General features: G+C 37.2%; 2 protein-coding genes across 4 annotated transcripts; both read right to left on the bottom strand.

Moving 5' to 3' along the window:
* Positions 1 to 1,833: 1,833 nt before the first annotated feature.
* LOC122640775 (kinesin-like protein KIN-14C) lies at positions 1,834 to 8,464 on the bottom strand. 3 transcript variants are annotated; one of them, XM_043834024.1, is made up of 18 exons: positions 8,247 to 8,464; positions 7,853 to 8,104; positions 7,629 to 7,773; positions 7,436 to 7,545; positions 7,196 to 7,315; positions 7,023 to 7,118; positions 6,915 to 6,923; positions 5,478 to 5,687; positions 5,322 to 5,396; positions 5,071 to 5,217; positions 4,845 to 4,983; positions 4,598 to 4,707; positions 4,107 to 4,268; positions 3,782 to 4,002; positions 3,518 to 3,599; positions 3,339 to 3,443; positions 3,137 to 3,241; positions 1,834 to 2,368 (listed from the first exon to the last, which is right to left on the bottom strand). In XM_043834024.1, exons 1-18 carry the CDS (start codon positions 8,307 to 8,309, stop codon positions 2,189 to 2,191), a joined length of 2,331 nt encoding a protein of 776 aa, XP_043689959.1. In that variant the 5' UTR covers positions 8,310 to 8,464; the 3' UTR covers positions 1,834 to 2,188. The 3 variants fall into 3 exon arrangements, with proteins under 3 accessions (XP_043689959.1, XP_043689958.1, XP_043689960.1); XM_043834023.1 differs by having other exon boundaries at positions 6,915 to 7,118; positions 8,247 to 8,463; XM_043834025.1 differs by having other exon boundaries at positions 6,915 to 7,118; positions 8,242 to 8,462.
* Positions 8,465 to 13,943: 5,479 nt separating this feature from the next.
* LOC122638598 lies at positions 13,944 to 16,979 on the bottom strand. Its single transcript, XM_043831463.1, has 12 exons — positions 16,879 to 16,979; positions 16,159 to 16,239; positions 16,007 to 16,050; positions 15,723 to 15,838; positions 15,516 to 15,632; positions 15,287 to 15,399; positions 14,875 to 15,175; positions 14,601 to 14,681; positions 14,460 to 14,510; positions 14,270 to 14,344; positions 14,073 to 14,150; positions 13,944 to 13,985 (listed from the first exon to the last, which is right to left on the bottom strand). Exons 1-12 carry the CDS (start codon positions 16,977 to 16,979, stop codon positions 13,944 to 13,946), a joined length of 1,200 nt encoding a protein of 399 aa, XP_043687398.1.
* Positions 16,980 to 22,176: the final 5,197 nt, after the last annotated feature.

Consider the following 22,176-nt stretch of genomic DNA (forward strand, 5'->3'; position numbering starts at 1 on the left):
TATAATAGAAAATTAGAGAAAAGTTCTCCATGAGAAATGTACCGGCTATCCCTAGGCACAAAGGTGACGAAATGATCGCCCCGCCCTCATGATGCCAACGTGTATGCTCTCATTGATTCCCACATGCATAGGAGACACGCTCCCCCACAAAGAACGCCAACCCTAGAATATTATTCAATATAGAGTGGGTCATATGCTAAGGGACTATTACCAAAAATATATATATATATATGGTAAGGGACTTAAAATTTAATTTGACATTTGATCAAGACATGGTGTCTTCCCTTTCCATGGTTTGGATTTGTCGACCAATAGAAAATTTTAAGATGCAAGAACTACACTCCCCCTCTTCAATTAAAAATAAAAAACGCACCCATACCACTAGACTCCATCCATCCTTTTCACTGTATTTTCTTTCAAATTTTGTAAGCATGTCAATTTATTTGTAGTTCAATGTACTTCATACGAGACCCTAGTTACAGGGCTTTTTTTTTTTAATTTTTGGTAGAAAGGAATCTATTCATTAAAACACAACCAATGCAAGGAGTCTTGATTACAAAGATCAGACTCCTGCATGCTAAGGACCCAATCTTCCTGGCAGAGAGTCAGCTATGCTGTTAATCTCTCTGGAAATGTGATGAAAAGAACATGAGATAAAGAAAAATGTATTTGATATCTTGAATGACAGTAATACTTCCAGGTTGGGGGAGGAGCTGCTTGTGGTGAGGTAGTCACTCAAATCCTTGCAGTCTGACTCTACCAAAGGTTATCCAAGCTTTCAGAAATTCCTTGTAGCAGACCAGACCAGATGCAACACTCCCCCCTGGATCACCGATGAAAAGACTAATGGCTCTGAAACTACGGAGATGGAAGCCCCACTGCTGTCTCTAGTTATAAACCCAATTCCACCTCTGTTTTTTTTAAAGGGAAGCATCAGAATTAAGTATGAAATAATGGGTTACCTCTATTTCTGAATAGGATGGCTGAGCATTAACCCAGATATGATGAAATCCACTTCAAGTACACACCTAATTCTACCACATGGAAATTTTCATATTCATTCAATCAAAGCATTTGATATACAGGGGAAGGTTTGGATTTACTAGTGTCAAATTTCAGACTAATTCAAACATACACCCCCCCACCCTTGCACCAACCGGCACCCCAGTAGAGTCCTGTTCGACTCTTACAATCCTAAGTTTCTAAATGGTTTGCTTTGCCATATGACAAATAAAATCAAACTGAAACTTGACATTTGATCAACTACATTCAAAAAAATTTACACCTAACTTAACTTTAGGACATATTTCACCATATGCACCATTGCACCACTTCTTGTATCCTGTTTCCTTACCCAACTGTAATAACTGTTGCATGAATAGAAAGCATAATAGGTTACACACTTGCTTAACTGTTGGATGTTCTACATTTTTTCCCTTATATTTATTTGCAAGGGACTAGAATTTGTAAATGGAACTCTTATTATTTTCAATTTCTATTGTGATGCATAAATAACTTACATATAGATTGAAACTTGACATCTGAATAAGCAAGGTGGGGCCTATATACCCTTGAAATTTGTACATGCTCAACCTGTTTAAGTGTCAATTATGGAATATTCTAGCCGATTTTTCCAGCACAGGATCCTAATACAATGTTATAAATATAATTAAATGATTGCAACCAATTTGAAGAGAGCAAACAACAAATAATGTGCATTGCATCAAGGGACAGAATTCATTCATTGTATGATAAGACCAAATATTTTTAAGATGAACACTTAAAAGGCACTCTATGAGCAATGGAATGCAAAGATTTCTCATACAATTTATCTCCAAATAGGATGAGCATTTAATCAAATATGATGCAAATACAAAGCTGGAGTCCTGAAATCAACTCCAGGGATAACAGAGAGGCCCAAAGCTTCAAATATAGTTGCTGAATTACATTGAACCAATCACATATCTTTATAAGGTGAAAAAAAAAGGATATACCAAAGAGCAGATACTAAAAAAGAACTAAGAACTCTTAGAATACAGATATGATCACTCAACAAGACACCCTCATTTACTGATACAAACATAATGCTTCACTATACAGATTACAATCAGTTAGAAAGACCTACTGTTTCGCCTACAATAATTTATATTCACCCAACAAAGGATGGAAGAATGAACCAGTACCACCTTCAACCATAACTCAAGCGAGAATCTAAAGGTCGCATATTAGTCTGACGCCGGGGAATCCCAATCTCACAAGCATTAACTCTGGCAGCAAATCGAAGAGAACAAAGTGACTCTCCCACTGATGATGGACTGGGTGAGATGTTGACAAACATCAGAGTCTTGGAGTCCCCCCCTAAGCAAGGCTGTTTAACAATGAATGTAAAAAAAGATCAAGAATTGCCTAATGGTCCAGAAGTTAAAAAATGCAATACAATAGCATAGATTATATTCCAAAGCAACATAATTTAGAGAGTGAAGATCAGGACCTTCAATTGCATGCATATCATTGTTTCACTGAGAAGGCAATGAAATATGCCAAATACTAGTATCAAGACATAGTGAAGCAATCATTTATTATTTTTCCATGCTTATGGTCAAACTTATTCATCAAACGGATCCCCCCCCCCCCACGCACACACACAAAGAAAGGATCAGTATGATCTAAAATTCACATGCTGAAAATACTTCTTTTTCCCTTACTCTTTTATAAAATAATACAGTAGATGACAGATCAGATATGATCATTGAGGCCAGTTTAGCACATTAGAGCTACAAAGCAACCTACAAGTAAATAGGCTTCTCAGAACCACGGTGCCAGTATTCCTCTTCAAAATATCATAACAAGCCCATCACCTTAAAGTTTCAAGATAACAAGATTGAAGAGACAAAACAAAGTGTTGTTGCATTGTAATTCTCGATGCAAACACAAGTTCTCAATGAAATCTGAGCTGCATGACACTTTTTATAAAAACTTCTGGGTTTATTCTAGGATGAAAAGAGCTTCAATGTAATGTAAGGAAGAAAATACTACATTTTAACAAAAATAAACAGAAAAATCAACTTAAAATGAAATATCAAAATCACACTTCATAAATCTAGGATCCCTAATTTGAGACAAATTTCATAATTACCTGAAGAAGATAAGTAAGCTTCGAATTTCTGAAAGGTATATGGTCCTCCTTCTTAGCAAGGGAAAATATGACATCACTTAAGCATTTTAAACTTAAGTTGATGGCCTGTTTATTGTTGTAATGGAATTAGAAATTCAACTTTGAGAAGAAAAACCCAAAAAAAGTACATTAGGAAAAGAAAATAAAGAAATGCAATAATCACCTGAGTTTCTTTGAGTCGGTCCCCCGTTGATCCACTCTTAGAAAGTCTTTCGCTTCCAGCAAGATCAATAAGGTTGAGTACACCTTGAACTTGTTGTTCCGTACTCTAGCAAACCATGGAATACTGTTAGTTTATGGAAGTGCTTAACCTGTGGAGTTAATCAATGGATGGGTGTGTACCTCATTAACACCAGATATCCGTAAGGTGAATACAAAATGACTTCTGGAAGATTGCTCATTCATTTGGGTCTTGCCCACAGACCTAAAATATTAAAAAACATCCACAACTTGTCACGTCAAACTTCTACTAATTTATACTCAAATTACATGGTCATTTTAATGAAAAAAAAAATTAGAGAGAAACATCATATATGGAACAAAGCATTCAAAAACCCATAAAGAGAAAATTATACTAACAGAAAAAATACTTCTTAACTCATTTACCTGTTCTGTGCTGCCTGCCTTAGAAGAGAGGATATCTCGGTGATGCTACAGACATCAACAATTGTAAGATCAGAGACATATGTGTTGCCATTTGCATCATGTTTAATTGCATACTGCTTTCCAGCTACACCATTGTCTGCCCGTGAAATGTCTGGACCATTGGATCGATTAGTTGAAAGCAGATCACGGATTGTCTCATTGTATATCTCCAACATTGAGGCCTACAAAAAAGAAAAATAAAATAATTAACAACTTGCCATAGAGGCATATAAACAAATCAAGAGTATGCATACTACCAGCAAGACTTTACAACTATTTAACTAACCTGCATTTTGTATCTCCATCCCTGGGATATGAGTGACTGGCTTATTTGAAATATCTGTTCCAAAGATTGAGGTATTAGCCCTTTCTGCTCTGCAGCTTCTGGATTCCCCATCATGGTATAAGTCTTACCAGAACCAGTCTGACCATAGGCAAAAATGCAAACCTGACAATGAACCAAAGCTATCACTCAATTGGGGTCTACAATAGCACCTCTTGGTGTTCCCTGATTTGGAGTTGCAAGAAGCAACTCAAAATAACATAAAATTAATTCCACCAATTAAATAAGAAATTTCCAAAACATATGCCATCACAAGCACAGGGCCATGACCATAGACCAAGTAGACAAATGATATCATAGTTCATAACTACAGTTATGAATTAACAAATTAGAGTATTATCGATGAAAAATGAAAGCCATAAATAAGCATGAGCAAATAGAAAAAATAAAGAACAGTTAAGCAATGAGGGAAATGAAAAATCACAACGAATTACCTTATAGCCATCTAGGGCACTTTGCACTAGCTGTGAAATTTCCACAAAAACATCCTGTTGCGATGCCTCATGAGTGAATACTTGATCAAATGTAAAAGGATGTTTTTGCCCTGCCGAGTATTTGAAATTCAATTTTGATTAGGCCTACATGAGGCACAGCCGAAGAATTAAACCTTCTACAGGGGGAGGGGGAAAACAATGAACCACTTCAATCTATAGGGTGTGAACTGGACATAATAGAATCTACCGTTTTGCACTACATCAATGCCCCTTCCAAGGGCTTCTGTTGAAGTAGGATAAGAAATAACAGCCATGTCTGATCTAGCACCATCTTCCGGCAAGAAGGGTCGCACTCTGCAGAAGACCCTGATATTCCCTTTTAGTTCCTGCCCAGTTTACAAAGTTCAGTAAAAAGATGCAGAAGGGGTCCACGGGGAGGGGAGCCATTGTGATTGCATTTACAAGAGTATTACCAGAATGGTGTTGTGCAATTTTTTGCGTAGCTTGTCTGCTTCAATAATTTGAAGCTCAGCATCTGCTAGACGATTGTTTAAATCTTCAACCATTTTCTTTTGCTCTTCAAATTCAGTCCTTGTCTGCAAGGCTGACATATCGACTCTCTAGGCACAGAAAATGTTGGTAAACAATCAGCATTAACTCAACAAAAATTCGTCTCCAAGAGACGAACCACTTATATGCAAAATATCATTCAAAATGATATCACCTGCAGTTTCTCATTTGCAGCTGCTAACTGGTGCTGCAGTATCTGTATTTGATCTCTCTGTGAAGAGCATGTATCCTGTAAAAGAAACCAACATGCTTTGGTTTACCATTACAAGGATCTGATGTTGTGCCATGAAATAAAAAGGTACCAACAAACCTCCAAAGCACTAGATTTTATCATCATGTTATCCAACTCGGCAGATGATTTCCCTGTACTCTCTTGGTACTTTACTACCTCAACTGATAGTGTCTGCACCTGCAATAGTTGACGATCACGATCATCCCTCACTTGTTGGAGCTCTCCTCTGAGGGAACCCACTTCATTCACCAATGCTTCTTTTTGTTTGATAGCTTCTTCCTGTGAAGCCTGGAAAAAAAGTCACATGAGTCACCTATCAAATTTAGGCAAAAATATGTTCCTCTTATTATTTCCTCTAGTACATTTATTATCTAGAATATGCTGATTAACCCTTTATCCTATATGAGTTTACTTTTAACAGATCCATATTTCAGGTCCACGACCAAAGACTTAGAACTCAAGAGGGGTTTTTTGTGTGTGTGTGTGTTGGGGGGGGGGGGGGTGTGGAGGTTGCTACGATAGCTGTCTTCTACATTAAAGATATGTTCCTTCAATAAAATACTAACATCTCCAATCCATGCTAGTTATTGACTTAGTGAGACTCACCACGTATCAATCAAATGACAATTAACTACCGCACTATATCTATATATAAATAGGAAGCACATGTTGCAGACCCATTGATGTTTATGCAATCTATGTACGAAAGCCAATCAGCACCTCCCCCCTCTTGTTTTGTGTTGCACTTGCACTTGCCCTCCCTCCCTTAAATACCCAACATTGTCACTTTCCAAGTAAAAATTGGAAATAGTTCTTTGCGTTGCACTGTTATCCGCTTGTTATAGATTTTTTTCTCATTTATAAAAAGGTCAAAATTATAAATAAAACTAAAGAAAATTTAAAACTTCCAAAGCTTCCCAAATGAAAACCCATCTAGATAACTTAAACCTTTGGACTGGAAGCCAAAAGTAAACACACTCGCAATGAAACCCATAATGTGAACAGAACAGTGGACACCAAGTAGTCATTTTTTGATTCCTTTGCCTCATTGAAGGCCTCACTATCAGAGACTCCTACTGCCCTTTAGCAGTCTCTATGATCTCATAACTGGGACAAAATTTTGTGACAGCAATTGTGGTGATGTGGTAAACTCGGTACAGTTAGAGTCAGAAGCAGATGGCTATGAAGAGATACAGTTGCAAAAGTTTTAATCAAAGAATACAGTGTTGCAAAGGATTACTGTCATACATACCAAACTTAGGCATTCCAACCTACCCAACACATTATCTTTCAACACAAAATTGTGCTATATTAGATATCCCGCTGCTCCCAAGAAGCTAGTAAGAGAACCTCATATGACCCCCATTTGAAAACTAGCGAAGATTCAAGATAAGTATAAAAAATACTTAATTGCTACTTATGTGTTAAGTAAACAAGGGGAAAGGAACATATAAATGTGCAAAATAGATGTACATATGACAGTAAATGCACATTGAACCATACATAGGGACTTACTCTGGAATAAGTCAATTGATCCTGCAATGAATTATAGTGACCCCTTAAGGTGCTTAGATTCTCTACAATTGCAGACTTTTCCTTTTCGACACGCTTAAGGGTTTCATTGGCTGATGCGACCTCTGTCTGCAGTTTGCTGTTGTATTGTTGTAAGCTTGTGTTATATTCTTGCAATCGCTTGTACATTTCATTAACAGCTGATATCTGCCGAACCATCATTGTAATATCAGGGTATTTTTTGGTGAAAAATTAATCAATTGGAAATACAGCCTCTGCACTACCTTTTGATTAGCACTGGACAGCTCTTCACGAGTCTTTTTGAGCTCGTTTGACAGAGAAGCTTGTGCACTTTCAGCAGACACTCTAGCATCCTTTTCTCGTCTATGAGAATTAATTGCAGCCTACAGAAATATATTTAAAAAATCAAATATTGATCACAGCAAGAACAAGCAAATGAAATTAACACAAAAAATAAGGCAATTCTTTTATAAGGATAACATAATAAATAGAACTAATCTTACCAACTTATCTGCTTCTTCCTTAGTACATTTGGCCTCTAAAGAAGCGTAATTTTTCCTAAGTTCTGCAATAATACTGTTGGATTCTTCTTCTTTGCTTTTCATTTGCATCTCTAAAAACAGGTTTGAGCAACATGAGTCCATATAAAATGAGAATTTTATCCAACACTAATAAAATGAAAGGCACCAAAATTACCAAGTTCAGTACGCTCTTTCTCAGTAGATTCTACCATATTCTTAAGCTTCTCATGCTCTAAGACATGGTTATCCTCACGTTCTAGGAACCATTTGAGACAAAGGCGCAGCTTTTTGACATACTCAGTCATCTGTTCACATTTTCCCTGCAAAAACCAAAAAATGGTAAGGTAATTTGCAAATTCATTAAGAAGTAAAGCAAACAACTAAATGATTTAGATCTACCTTGTAATCAAATTTTGTCTTCCCTTTCATCTTCTCATTGAGTATTGCTTCTACATCCTCTAATGTAAATTCAATGCCGCCACATTCAGAGCTAGCAGTACTAGCCGGATCACCGGCTGTAGCAAGATCTTGACCAGCATTCACTACAGAGAAAGCTTGACGAGTGCGACCACTATTCGCCGGTCCTACCATCTTTCCAGATCCAACCCTCCGACGTTTGTCTATTGGGATCTCATCAATGTTATCTTTCCTCTGTCAACAAACTAATTAGGTCAGGGAATGAATCAAAACCCCAGACTAGTAAAGAAAAACTTGGTTTGTAGAATAAATTTGATGAGAAAACCTCAAACCCTAGAAACAGAAGTGGGAAAAATAGGGGCAAACCAAACCTTACATTTGAAGGACTGCTAGGAGGTGCGCTGCTGAGAGGGGGCTTGTTCTGGCTTCTCGTTCCCATTTTGAAGCAGAGAGGAGAAGAGAAAATTTAGAGATGGAACTATCGATTTGGTTCTTGTGGGACCATATGGATTGTAAATGAAGCTAGAAGGAGATCGTAGCCGTTACTTTTACGAACAGGAAGAAATTTGCCTAAAACGACCAGCGAAACGAAGAACTGAACAAAAAATATTGAAATTTAAAACTAATAAAGAAAGAACAAAATTGTTTTAAAATCTACGAAGCGTCTGCGTCTCTCGCTCTCAATCCTTCTCGCTGTGCTTGGTTTCTGTCTTTTTCTTTCTATGGTTTTCTTGAGGTTTTGGCTTAACTGTGGTTAGCGATTGCAGGGGAACAACCATCAAACCAAAGACTCGGGAGTCGGGAGACGGAACTCAGGAGAGAGGGATAGTTTTTTGAATTTTTTTGAATTGGGGGAATGTGGCGGTACTGTTAGGAATTCGTTATTCTTGAGACAATATTTAGTGCCTGAACTACCCCCAAACCCATTATTATATTTCCGAAATTGACCCCATTTCTACAATAAAAAAAGGTTTCAAACTCGGCCGGGTTAATAACGTTCAGTGACTGAAATACCCTTGCATGCCCACATAAGGTGAAAAAATGGGATCGGATCGGCAGATTCAAGCCAATTCGGATCGGACCAATCCTTGTATGGACCAAGGTTCTAAAACTCGGGTTTCGACTAGCTAAAAAACGAGTTCGTCTCGGTTTCGACCATATCTTGGTCGAAACTTGGGACTTTCTCCAGGCTAACTCGAATCTTGGTTTCGAGACCCTAAAGTTATTTTTTGCCCTGATTCTTGTTATGCTGCCTATTTTTGACATTTTAAACTCAATCCATGCATTAGTTTCATATCGAGAACGCTAAAAATATTACTTGTGGTTTTGATCCAAGTTTGATACTAAATATTATTCTTGGGCATGGTATCAAATAAAGTTTGATCGGAACATAATTCCTTCAATATAAATTAGATTTAAGCAATCATGGATTTGTTAGAAAGCTTTGTTTTGATAGCTTTCCAATAAGTCCAAGATTTATTAAATCTGATTTATATTGAAGGAGTTATGTGCCAGTTAAACTTAATTTGGTGTGCACAAATGCTATCAAAATCGTTCTAAATGAAAATATTTTTTTGAACATCAAAACAAATGAATAATTTACCGCTCTTTTTGGTTTTTAACAATGTTTTACCATATTAAGATTTATGAAATTTTTTGATTTGAGAAAAACCCCAGCATTAGAAAGTTGAAAATTCCACCTACCGTTGAAAATCTAATTTTTGTTCTTGAATCGGGGGTTTGACTTTTTCTCTTTTTGAAATTTGATTTTTTAAATATTTTTATTGGATTCAAGTAGGTGGTATTTGCTTATTTATGAATAATATCTTATGTAAATGAAATACAAATACAAAAACAATACAAATACAATAAATGAAATACAAATATAAGAACAATACAAATACAAAATCAATACAAATACATTAAATGATATTAGACATAACTAAGTGTCTGTCCTGGTTTCTAACAGTTTCTGGCATAAATACCAGTCTATCCTAGTTTCGAGTCAAGTTTCCCCTGGTTTCGATGGGCATATACATCGAAACCACTTAAATATGGTCGAAACCAGTCGAAACCATTGAAACCCGGTCGAATCCAGAGATTTTATAAAATCCCCCTTCAACTTGTCTCGGCAACCTGGGAAACCGAGTTAACTCGGTGGTTTTGACAGGTTTCAATCGAGTTTTTGTTCCATGGTATAGGGACATTTATGTGATAGAAGACCAAGTAACATGTCATTGATACAATTTCAGCTTAAAATAAGTAGAGGAAGTAGCTAAAATTACAAAAGATGTCATTTTTGTATTTTATATTCATTGATGACATTTTGGTAATTTTACTTACAATTTTCCTTATTTTTGAATTAAAATTTGGTCATTGAGATGTATGTGGGATCTTCTATCACATGCACTAACCCATGTACTGTCAAATATGGATGTCAGTCGGTACGGTTTGGATTCGGTACACTACACATATGCCCCATACTGATACCGTACTGAATCGGTTCGGTATTATTTGATACAAATTAAAATAGGTATTTCAGTACGGTATCGGTTCAATATGATGTATGTTTAGTATTATGACCCATATCATACTGAAGACCGACTCGATACATATTTCGCATATTGATGCCGTAACGAATTTATTCGATATGGTTCGGTATCTATAATTCAGTACGAAAACAGTTTTGGTACTCAATAGTCAATACACATTGACACCCTTACTGCCAAATTACCAAATAGCAAATAGTTAAGTGTTATGATAAGAAAAAACAAAAACATTAGTTAAGCATTATACTTCACTAGGCATAGTGTTGCCAAACGAACCCAACATCTCAAGATTTACTCATTCTTTCCCATAGATTTTGTCCATCCAAGAAATGGAGGGTGGGCAGGCTCAGCTTCTACTAAATCTCTCTAATTTTTATAACAATGTTTTCCTTCACACACGGTTTGAGGAATCGGTGTCGGATCGGTATTGGTGGAGAACGATATTGATTCCTGACTGATCCATATCGGTACAGTGCAGAACAAGGGTAAAAATGTAATAAAAAAAAATCTACTTTTTTTTTTAAGAATACAGGGGTAAATCTGTCTTATCCAAACCTATATAAACCCATCTGGATCAATAGACCAATAACGATTACTAAAACCCTGCCTCCATAGAGTAGCAAGGAAGAGAAGGAATTTCACTCACGTGGGTAAGGTGGAGGTGGTCCTTTTGCTTGGGTTCCATACACAGTTGGTGGAACTTCCATTCTTGTTTGGTGATGGGCTAAATTCTCAGAGTCCCTTTCTTTCATCGTATGCTTTTTAAGAAACTTCTTCGTCAATAATTCCTCTTCAAGAAGTCCAAAGTGAAAGCTTCAATGAGGCTTATGTCTTATTCTCTCCTTCACAATGCAGTGATGCTCCAACCTTAAATCTTTTTATTTTTTGTAGCTACTGAAAACACATTGCTTTACACTACATCCATTGAAAAGATTAGATACTGTCTATGGAGAAAGAATTTCCTTAATTGTACCTAATGAAACAAAAATGGATATCTTTTTCTTCAAAACCACTGATGTGTACCCCTTGTCTTTCAATAGGTGGTGGAGTCATTCATTTATTTCATTTGGAATAGATCAATCACCTCAGGTTAGGTGGGTTATGGACTATCAATCTGATGGATGACTATCTACCCTTGATTTTGATTTGATGATAAAGATATATCATTTCATTCATTGATGGGTGTAAATAAATCAGCATCCATTAATTAGGGTGTTACTTGAACGGAGATGGAAACGCAGCGGAAGGATCTAGTATGGATTTGGTTACAAGTTTTACGAATTTTTAACGATTTTCTACAATCTCTAGATATCTTGAAAGGCTTCTCCACGGAGAACTCCACACCGCAAATCATTGGGAACATATGGAATCTCATATAGAACACACTAGTAACTTAGTGAACAAGATTGAGAGTGAGAAAGAGATATCAATGTTGCAAGAATGCAATTCAGTTTTAGGGTGACTTGATTATGTCTACATATAATCAGTCCCCACCTCCTCACAGTGTTCCACTCTAATTAGAAAACATACAAAGAGAAGAGACCCAAAGGGGAAAGGCCACCTCCTTAAATGGCCAACCCAACTGGTCCAATCGACTACCCCATGGGCGGGCGCCAAACCAGAACCGGGTCTGCCTAGGTTCAGTTATCAATGGATTACACAAATCATCTGCATTAATGGAGTCCAAAGTTACACATGGGTGATCACTTCATTAGAGGGTTGAGAAAGTGGGCTAAGGGAGAACCAGCTTCCCTAGCCCCCTTACCCATCCGGGTATGATAAAATATAAGATATCTCTATAGGCATTGCAAAGAACCAGCTTAAAAAATGGGCTAGAAACCTGCACCACCATATCAAATGATAATGCACCAAAACTTTCCTGATTTGGAGTATGAAGTACAAAAGCAATGATGTAGCTAATATTTTATGACTACTAAAGAAAGATCAACACATGCTTTAAAGCTTTAAGCACACCTTTCATGTGAATGAAGAACTCTATGGCAAGGAAGGCACAAGAGGCCAAGAGGGGGAGGGTTGGACTGTAGGTATTATATAGTTAATAATAGAATGTTTTTGTACTGCCTTAGCCATTAGGGCATGGTTTTGACTGTTGCCTTTTATAGAGGATTGTATACATTTCATTCCATCTTACTAATTGCATTGTTTAATGCAACAGACAAGTAATTGTTTTGCTGTGATTCGGATGAACATAAACTCAGTTAAGCTCACTACACTTTCCCATACCCAAGAGGTCCTCCCATTGGGGGTCTACTATGCCAAAAGCAAGAGAAACCTCATCCTTTTTTGCCCCCATTTCGCCACACGTGAAGGACATGGGGACGTAAAAAGGGGGATCCTATCAACTTGTTCTGACTTGGGATAATAAGCTCATGACTTTGGTCTTACTTCATCGTTAGAGAAACGAAAGAAAACTTCTATCTTTAAGCTTAGCTCAGAAGTAGCTCACTTCTTTTTGGGTGTGAAGCAGTGTCAAACCAAAATACCCAACAAACATTAGCTCTCCCTGAAAATGAGGTGGTCCAGCCGCATCTTCCAATACGGCTACCTTGTTACAACTTCACTCCAGTCACTAGCCTTGCCTTCGGCATACCCCTCCTTTTTGATAAGGTAATGACTTCGGGCATGGCCAGCTCCCATGGTGTGACGAAGTGATGTGTACAAGGCCCTTGAACGAATTCATTGCCGTATAGCTGACCAGCAATTACTAGAGATTCCGGCTTCATGTAGGTGAATTGCGGGTTGGGGAGACAGAATAAACAAGCCCTGCCTAACTCTTATAACCTTTAAGGGCCACTTTTATTGACCTATGAATGACATGCCAAATACTTTAAATGTACTCAAGTAGTGTTTCCATGGCTATAATCTCTCTTGGAAAATTATCTCCTCCGATTCTCTGCCCGGTACCGTTCCCTAGTGCCTCTAATAAGAGGGGGTGGATCCCACTTGGGTAGTATGTTCGGGCAGGGGGTAAGGTGGTCATTTCCACCCCTATGAGAGGAATTTCAGGAACTGAACCGGGCAGGTAACCGCAGGGATAAAGATCAATAGTCTCCTACACATGATTATAATCCTACCAAGTCTAAAATAAACTTAGGCCACATTCAGTTTTGGTTTGCCACACCTAGAGTGAGAACATCCCATTCTGAAATTTTCCATAGCATTAGAGTACATGAGATGATGCTTCAAGATGGATCCATGTTTGATGCTGCATCTTTGGCTCCTGTTTTATCCTCTTTCTCTTTACACATTTGCAGCTCTATGTGTAACCATATGCCATTATACAGAGAGAAAAGTTCAATACATGGTCGTCTTTAATAGATTCATGTTTGATTTGATTAATGAAATTTATTGTTTTAACCTATTAAAAAATTCAAGCAATGAAATAAACAATGAGCAGAACGACTGGCGTATACAGCAATTATATGATCTGAGTTACTGTGTTTTTTTTACAGTAATAAACCATCTTATGAGTTATATTTAAGTCTCTCAAAATGACTACGCAGCTACTCGTCGATATGCTGATTGTAGTGCTGATGTTTTGCTGCCTGTACAAAGAAGGGGAAAGTGAGACAATAAATATCAACTACATATCTATTAACACCAATGGTTTTATCAGGAAAATTTATAATTACCTGAACATTTGATCTCCTCTTGTTCATTTCCTTTGTCCTATTTTTATTTGTCACCGAATTTGGTGATTGGTAGTGTCTCTGCATCAATCAAAAAGGGAATAATAAGTTAACAATAAGAGAAGAAACAAAAGCAGAAATGTAATCAAAATAGGTATCCATTAAATTAGTGATTGGACTAAGGGAATGAAAAAGCTTACTTTTTGTTGAGGAGTTAACTCTTCCTTGGAAAATTTTGGGGTGAAATTGAGAACAGTTTGGATAAATTGATTACTCTGCAATTTTAGCATGTTGGAAATGTGAGTTATATGTTTATTTTTCTCTCTCTTCTTAAATGACAAACAAGTTCAAGAGAAATTGCATTCTTAAGAAGGATCTGAAGAAACCCACCAGCTTATGAGATTGAAATCCACCTCCTAGGCAATTCCTGAACATATTGACCTAAGAATGATCATGGCAATTGTGTTAGTCTTAATATAAGGAATGGAGATTAAACATGCAAATTGCTAAGACTAAGAGCACAGAATTTACCTGAGCTATCTTTTCCCATGATGAGAACTTGAGATCATCTGTTTTAGACAGCTTTAATGACATCAATGGTGTACATCCATCCTGCACAATCAATTTCTAAGCTTTTTAAACTCATTAACAGTATTCCAAGCTATCAAGTTTTCCCCCCCCCCTTTTTCTTGGAACATCTAAATCACAAGTAACTAGTAACCCCCCCCCCCCCCAAAAAAAAAGAAAAAACAAAAAAAACTTCAAAATCCACATCACCATGAGGGGAGAAAAGAAAACAACTAACATTTATAAACTCCAATACTTCTTTGAAGAAGCTTCTCTGGCTATTAAGGTCTTTCTTGGAGGTACGCAAAGTACTTCTACCACTAGTTTCATAAGCCAAATTTGTCATCTGAGAAATAATGTCATCACAAGAACTTTGTGATACAAAATTCCCACTCACAATGTTGAAACATGATTCTTCACTAGTCGAATCAGTATCATTTGAGCTCACTTTCTCAAACACAACAGCAATCCCTTCTCCAATAGCAATGCGAATGAATTGATCGTCCTTTTTCAGAAGCTCACTCCAAGTCATAAAGATTCTATACCCAGTGACACAACTTAAGTTAATTAAACTCTTAAAATGCAGTTTGATACTAATTGAATCACATACAAAAATTTAGAGGATGTATGGAGAAATGGTTTCAACTTACTCGTCCAAACTATTGAGATCGAACCAGTCTTGGGTTACTGTAGTTAAAAGAAATGCCCAACAAGTAAATGCAAATGCTCTTACTTTAGGAGTTGGATTCACAACCTCAGATACCTTAAGAAATTCCATTCCAAAGCATAAGGACACATTGTAAAATTATAAGACAAAAGGAAACCATGAGCAATTTTCAGTTATCAGTTTCATTGCACTTGGTAGGAATCTATTGTTACCTCATCTAGGTGATCTTCCTCATTGTATGTACCAATTTTCCAGAGGAAATTTAGGACATCAGAAGTATCTTTATCACTTCCAACATTGAATGTCAAAAGAACCAGAGATTTCAGTGCCTGAATAAATGAAAAAAGGAAAAAGAAAAAGGGTGACTATTGAAAGTTTTGAGTTCTAAATCAAAAAGTAGTAAATATAGATTATCTTACCGAGATGCGGATTTCATCAACAGCCTTGTGGTTAGCAAGGTGACATAATTGAGTTCTTGATGCATTGAAAGCCATGTTAACCAGTGTGCTCTCACCAATGCTTAGAGCAAGCAAACCTGCATATCAGCAGTTCTGTAATTACTTAATTCCAACAATGTGCTTATGTACATGTTCATGTAGGCTTGTGAGTATGTGTATATGTGTGGATGGAAGGGATAGCTATAAAGAAGGACCTTATGAAAACATTCCCAATATGCAGGAAGCTAAAACTTGAGAAGCATAACCTTTCTTCATAATAGAAAGGCATTTATCAAGAATTGTCTCACCTCTGTATTAGACAGAAAAACAACATAACAGTTCAATACAAAATTTGGGTAATTAGCTTGAAAAACCATCCTATATTAAAGGTATATTTTCATATATGTTGGGGTCTTACTTGTGTGTAAGAAAATCAAGCTCTACCCTGTTTGCAAATGGCTTTACCAGGTAAGCAAGTCCACGTTCCAGGGATGACGACCTAATTACAACACAAATACAATTAGTAACTTGCTTTTTTCTTCGCATTCACAGAGAATGGAGGTGGGCCTTAATCATCATACTTGTTTGGAAAGGAATAAAAGAAGATGGACCTCCTCGTCACGTACAATTGAACAGATATGGGAAACTAACAGTTGTTTTTACCTCTCCTAGACCCTGCATTGGCAGGAGCCTCATGCACTAGGTATCCTCTCTTTTTTTTGTTGTGATTGTTGTTTCTCCCTCCCCTAGTTTTTTTTTAATCCTCCTCTTTTAGTTGTTTTCATTTGTATTCTACTGTTTTCATTAATATATGTTCTATTCACCCAAAAAGAAAAGAATAGATATGACTGTTTTGGAAATATAATATTACCGGCGGCAGTAGTATAATACTTATTTGTTTGTATGGCAGTTTGTATTTCATCGAAATATCCTTGTAGAAGTTGGAAAAGGAATTGTCAACACCACTATACATTCTCTTGTATCACCGGAATAGAAGATAGTAGAGTTGAATCATATCAAATGATACTCTCCTTAATGTTTTAAACACTCGAATTTGTGCAATCCGGGTTAAAACAATTCTCTGTAATTTTCAAAAACCTGTTTTCCCCCCCCCCCTCATGAGGGAGTGTGAGGTTACCTCTTCTCATAGAGCAAGTCCAGAAAAGCGTCCAAATCCGGTGTCTCGCCGCTGCTTTCTTCTTCTCCTCCTTCATGTTCCAACTTTTCTAAAGACAACATGCTGAAGCTGAGTGTTGTGGTGATTGCAGACTTCAGCACGAGAGAGAGAGAGATCTGCGTCCGAGGAAGAGAGCTTTGTGTGAGGGGATGAGGGGACTCGCCTTACATATATACAAGCTTGTCAAATTCTATTTCCAATTCAACTTTATTACCGCAAAAAATAAATCCTATTTCCACTAGGACAAGGAGTCTTCGCATGACTAATTTTATAGTAAGGGCCGGCCCAACATAAGTCCGTTAGTTTTAATCTCACATCGATTAATGTGGGAAACAAAATGAGAATGCACTCTTAATAGATGATGATTGTCAGTCTAGTCCGTTAGTTTTAATCTCAAACCGTTTTTTCCGCTATGTTTGAAGGTAGTTTGCGTTTAAATCAGCACAAAATGATTTGGCTATTTTAAACGCGTAACTAAATAGGCCTTGGACCTCAAACTTTGGGCCTAGTCTTTGCCAAATCACCACCCAATTTTTACACCATCATTTTATTCATCTCAATCCCTTTTTAATGACACTTGAATCACTAAAATAGGACCATTGGATTAGAAGATCTTGTGATCGGAAGTTCATCACGCGAAACAGCCCAAATCCCACAAATCCAGTCAATGGAAGGCAGTTCCACTTGGCACTGTCATTGCGGTACCATAGTAGGGTGGTTACTATGGTACCAAAGGCGACGTGGGGAGGGTCTATAAATTGACCCTCACCCCTGCATTTTGAGGTCGGCTAGGTTATATATATATATATATATATTACTAATGATACGATTAGACAAGCTGAGGCATTGGCATTGCGCTATTTTGTGATGTCATTGGTCGTTACATTCCTGTAGAGTGTGTACATTGTACTTTAATTCATGTACAATGTTGGGTGTGTTGTGTATTTTATCACATTCCCTGCCTTCGGAAAGGGTTGTAGGATGATGGCTACATTTTTTGTAGACTGCGTGCATCGTGTATTTACAATCATTACTTTTTGCTTTCCTTTTGTGGTGAATATGAGTCATTCTGATCATTTCCAAAAATACCTTGTTTTCCCCTGATATGCCATTACGTTGCCAAACTTTCCACCCGCTTATTTCTAATGTCTCATTATATTGCTGAATTTCCCTCCCCTGTTTGCCCTAAATATCCCGTCATGCGGGCAGATTTTCCCCAAAATCTCATCAAGTCAATTACAATCCCAAAAATGGGATCTTTTTGATATTCAACAAGTTGCACGCAATCCACAACTTTGTAAAATGCATCAACACTTGTAGGAACACACAAGGTCTAGGAAGACCGGTTTTGACCCGGCAGACTGGATGCCTAACCCCTTCCCAATCTATACTTGACACTTACCTAACCTCTAGGTTGATCATTGCCTTTCCATTTCGAGTTCATTCTCACTCCCAAAAGATAGAGATATTTATGGGTCTTAGACCCTTATCTAGGTGGCGACTCACAAACCCAAAAGATAAATACCTTTTTTCCCCTTCCTCATCTGAGGGAGGGTCAGGACCCCACAAGTCTATATACCTACAAGTAGGCAGGGCCCGAGTAAAGCCACACTCGATAAAGAAATGGTTTTGGGACATGATGTTTAAACCACACAACTTTCCACCAAGGAACAAAATTACCTTTGGACAAGACTAGCTCCCAAGTAGAGGACAATGTAAAGCACTTTGAAAAGGAGAGAATCCATTGGACATTATCGATCCCCACTAGCTTAGAGTAGGTCTTCTTAGGATAGATTGCAGCTGGTCCCAAACCTGGGCAAGTTCTAATGAAGTAGGGGGACCTGAAGTTCAATAGCCATTAGAGATAATGGAGGACACCAAAGCCATTGTATCAGAACCCACATCATATTTAATTCTCTCACCAAATACTAAGAGGAGGACACCACATGAATGCCAATTATCAAGCCATAACTAGGTAGAGGTTCCATCATCATTCGTGTTTTTTATTGCATCCAAAGCTAAAAGGTATAAACTTAAGGATTGTCCTACATGTCCAACAAACATGTGAGGCAAAGGAAACAGTCCAAGTGGAGTCAGTCTTGTGGTATTTGGTGTAGATCTAATTGACTCACATACCATCTTTCTTCTTTATTGTCCTCCAAAGGATTTTCAGGAGGTCAGCTTTTTTCACTTCTTTCACCCTTTTCAAACCAAGGTCCCCTTCTTTCTTTGGAAGTGTTGGCGACATTTTCTACCTCTTGCATGATTGGTCATATGAGTTGAACATGCACGAGCGTGCCAGAGTCGCAAGGACTTGAGAGATGACCGATTTGATCGTATCTGACTTCTAATCAAGAAAGTATGAGATCTTTCTAATGCCTCAATTGCTCCAAGGATTTTTAATGATGAAAGGAAAATTGCATTGTCAAGAAGATGTACCGGAGTTACTATGCTAAAAATTATGAGTAAAAACTAAAAGGAAATAATAAAGTGATGTGCTTGAAAGGAAATCTATTATAAGGAATTGAAAGGTCAAAGTAAATAAAAGGGTTGTGCTTGAAAAGAAACCTATTCTAAGGAATTGAAAGGATAAAGTAAATAAAATACAATAAAAGAAATCTACACCTAAAAAGTAAATGATAAAAGACAATAAAAATGTAAGGACTATTGTGTTGATGCTGGGACCTAAAAAGTAAAAGATAAAAGACAATAAAAATGTAAGAACTATTGTGTTGATGTTGGGACCTAAAGAGTAAAAGATAAAAGACAATAAAAATGTAAGGACTATTGTGTTGATCCTGGGACCTCCCTCGTTTGTTACTGGACTATTCTTTTATAAGCATTATTGGCAGTTTTTGGCAGTTTTCGACAGTTTCTGGTCCACTTAACCCACTAACTAGGTGGTTAAACAAACTTCCTTATTGTAACTACCTCGAAGAATGGAGACCGATCACCATTGTTGACTGAACTTATATCAGTTAGTTCCCATGCAGATCGATATCTTCAAGACCGGTACCTCACTTATAAATTCGGTCTTCTTTTGACTGACATAGGATCAATCTGTTGACCGAAGTAGGGTGTAAACAGGAAGGCACACTGAAGTCCAATTAATAACATGCAAAAAAATTGTGCTAGAGAATTTGTGGGAAATCCTTCCCCATCAAGTATTTGCTATATACTTTTGAGGATTAACGCTAAGTTAGAGACGTGGAGATCAACCCTGAAAACAAGAAGCTTTAGTATTAGTAGATCTAAGACGAATATGATGTGTAACTTTAGTCAAACTATGATGGATAATGAGATGGTAAAAATTGAGAAGAAAGAGATACCGCAAAATGACTATTTTAGATATCTGGGGTCAACCATACATAAAGAAAGTGACATGGATGATGATGTATTACAGAGAATTAAGGTGGGATGGATGAGGTGGAGAGGTGCTACCGGAGTACTGTGGGACCGTTGTATTCCTTTAAATCATAAAGTAAAGTTCTATAGGACTGTTGTCCGATCAACTATGATGTATAGGGCGGAATGTTGGGCAGTTAAGAAGTATCATATAGAGAAGCTATATGTAGCATAGATGAAGATGTTAAGATGGATGTGCGGAAAAACTAGAAAAGATATAGTAATGATTGAACGTATTAGAGCTGATTTGGGAGTTGTCTCGATCAATGACAAACTCCGAGAATGTCGTTTGAGATGGTTTGGCCATGTACGTACATAGGAGGCTTGCGGACGCCCTGATCCTGATTAAAGGAGCTAAAAGAGCTAGGGTAGTCCTAAAATGACCATAAGAGAGGTTGTGAGGAAGGATATGCATAGTTAGGGTCTCGTACCAAGTATAACCACAGATAGAGCCTATTGGAGGGGCAAGCATCCATGTTGCCGACCCCATTTAACTGAAATTTGCCTAACTTCTTGGACTATGCCTCTTTACTCTTTCAGTCTGATTTCTAACTTCTCTTCTCACATTTCTTCATTTCTGCATTCCTCTTAGTTTCATTTCTTTGATTATGTGTACACCTCAATTTTCCCTACTTTGTTTTGCAAGGATTCATTTAGCCGACCCCATTTAATTGGTATAAAATTGAGTTTGTTGTTATTGTTATTGTTGTTATATATACTTTTTAGGAAAAAGTTTTCTATCCAGGAGCATGGCCTCTGTGCCAATATATGTGGGGACTAATGGAAACGCGTGAGAAAACATCAACATAGATAAGATTTCTGCCTCACTGGGATGAGGCAATCATTCCGGCGCCATCATATGTCTAAGCGCTGGAGCTACACTCCTAGACATTTCCAATCCCAAAGTCCAACAAAATTAATAATCAATTTCCTTTCAAAATTTGAAGACAATAGATTTTATTCAAAGATATTGCAGTTACAGTCAGAAAATTTTGACTTTTGAGACTGCCAATGACATGATTACAGAGCATTTATGATTTAATTGCTTTCATTAAACTAATAGTAGTAATCCACTCTAGATAGTTTCAGTTTCTGTTACAAATCATAAAATCACAAAAAGTCCTTAGTCCTTGCCATATATGCAAAATATTTTTTTTTAACTCCGCCGAGGAAATTAAGCCAAGTTACAAATTCCAACTGAATTTCCCCTTACACTTGTAGCCCTCGTTGAATGCTTTTAATTCATGTTTGTTTCTTATTCTGTTCTTCTTCCATATATTAAGCATGAACACAGCTACCCTGCTCACAAACAAGTCCACTCCTCCTACCTTCTTCCTCCATTTAATTTCCTCTGTTTTCTTTTGTGTTATCCTTTCATTATCTTCAAGATCATGGGCCGTACGAAGCTAAAGATCAAGAAACTAGACAGCCTAGTTGCTCGTCAAGTAACTTTCGCGAAACGAAAGAATGGGATCATCAAGAAAGCTGCAGAGTTATCTGTTCTGTGTAACACCGATGTTGCTGTCATCATGTTCTCCCCCGATGGTAACTTGACCAGCTTTTGTAGCAATGGAAGGTAAGTGCATGCAGCTAATTAGTACTATAATAATAATAATAATAATAATTCTTCTTTAGCAGTGATTTTTTTTTTCTGAAATGTTTATGTTTCGAGTAGCCTTGAGGAGTTCTTGATCCGTTTTCTTCGTCAGTCTTATCGGATAAAAGGAACGTAAGTCATTTTTCTTACACAAACTTAGGGGTATAAAATGGATTTATAAAATTTTACTAGCGACGTAGTTACTAATTCGAATTTATTTTCTTGGTCTATGTTTGCAGAGCCTTTAGGAATGATGA

The sequence above is a fragment of the Telopea speciosissima genome, chromosome 9 (genome assembly GCF_018873765.1).
Source record: "Telopea speciosissima isolate NSW1024214 ecotype Mountain lineage chromosome 9, Tspe_v1, whole genome shotgun sequence".
NCBI classification, from domain to species: Eukaryota; Viridiplantae; Streptophyta; class Magnoliopsida; order Proteales; family Proteaceae; genus Telopea; species Telopea speciosissima.

What these genes read in the sequence shown, in the direction of transcription:
- LOC122640775 (XM_043834023.1), bottom strand. Translation starts at nt 8,309, where the DNA reads ATGGGAACGAGAAGCCAGAACAAGCCCCCTCTCAGCAGCGCACCTCCT. An exon ending in AATTGCACAACACCATTCTG is followed by an intron (nt 4,984 to 5,070) that starts GTAATACTCTTG and finishes TAAACTGGGCAG; the next exon opens with GAACTAAAAGGGAATATCAG. An exon ending in AGGCAGGCAGCACAGAACAG is followed by an intron (nt 3,600 to 3,781) that starts GTAAATGAGTTA and finishes TTAATATTTTAG; the next exon opens with GTCTGTGGGCAAGACCCAAA.
- LOC122638598 (XM_043831463.1), bottom strand. Translation starts at nt 16,979, where the DNA reads ATGTTGTCTTTAGAAAAGTTGGAACATGAAGGAGGAGAAGAAGAAAGC. An exon ending in AGGAAGATCACCTAGATGAG is followed by an intron (nt 15,400 to 15,515) that starts GTAACAATAGAT and finishes GAATTTCTTAAG; the next exon opens with GTATCTGAGGTTGTGAATCC. An exon ending in AGTTAACTCCTCAACAAAAA is followed by an intron (nt 14,151 to 14,269) that starts GTAAGCTTTTTC and finishes TGATTGATGCAG; the next exon opens with AGACACTACCAATCACCAAA.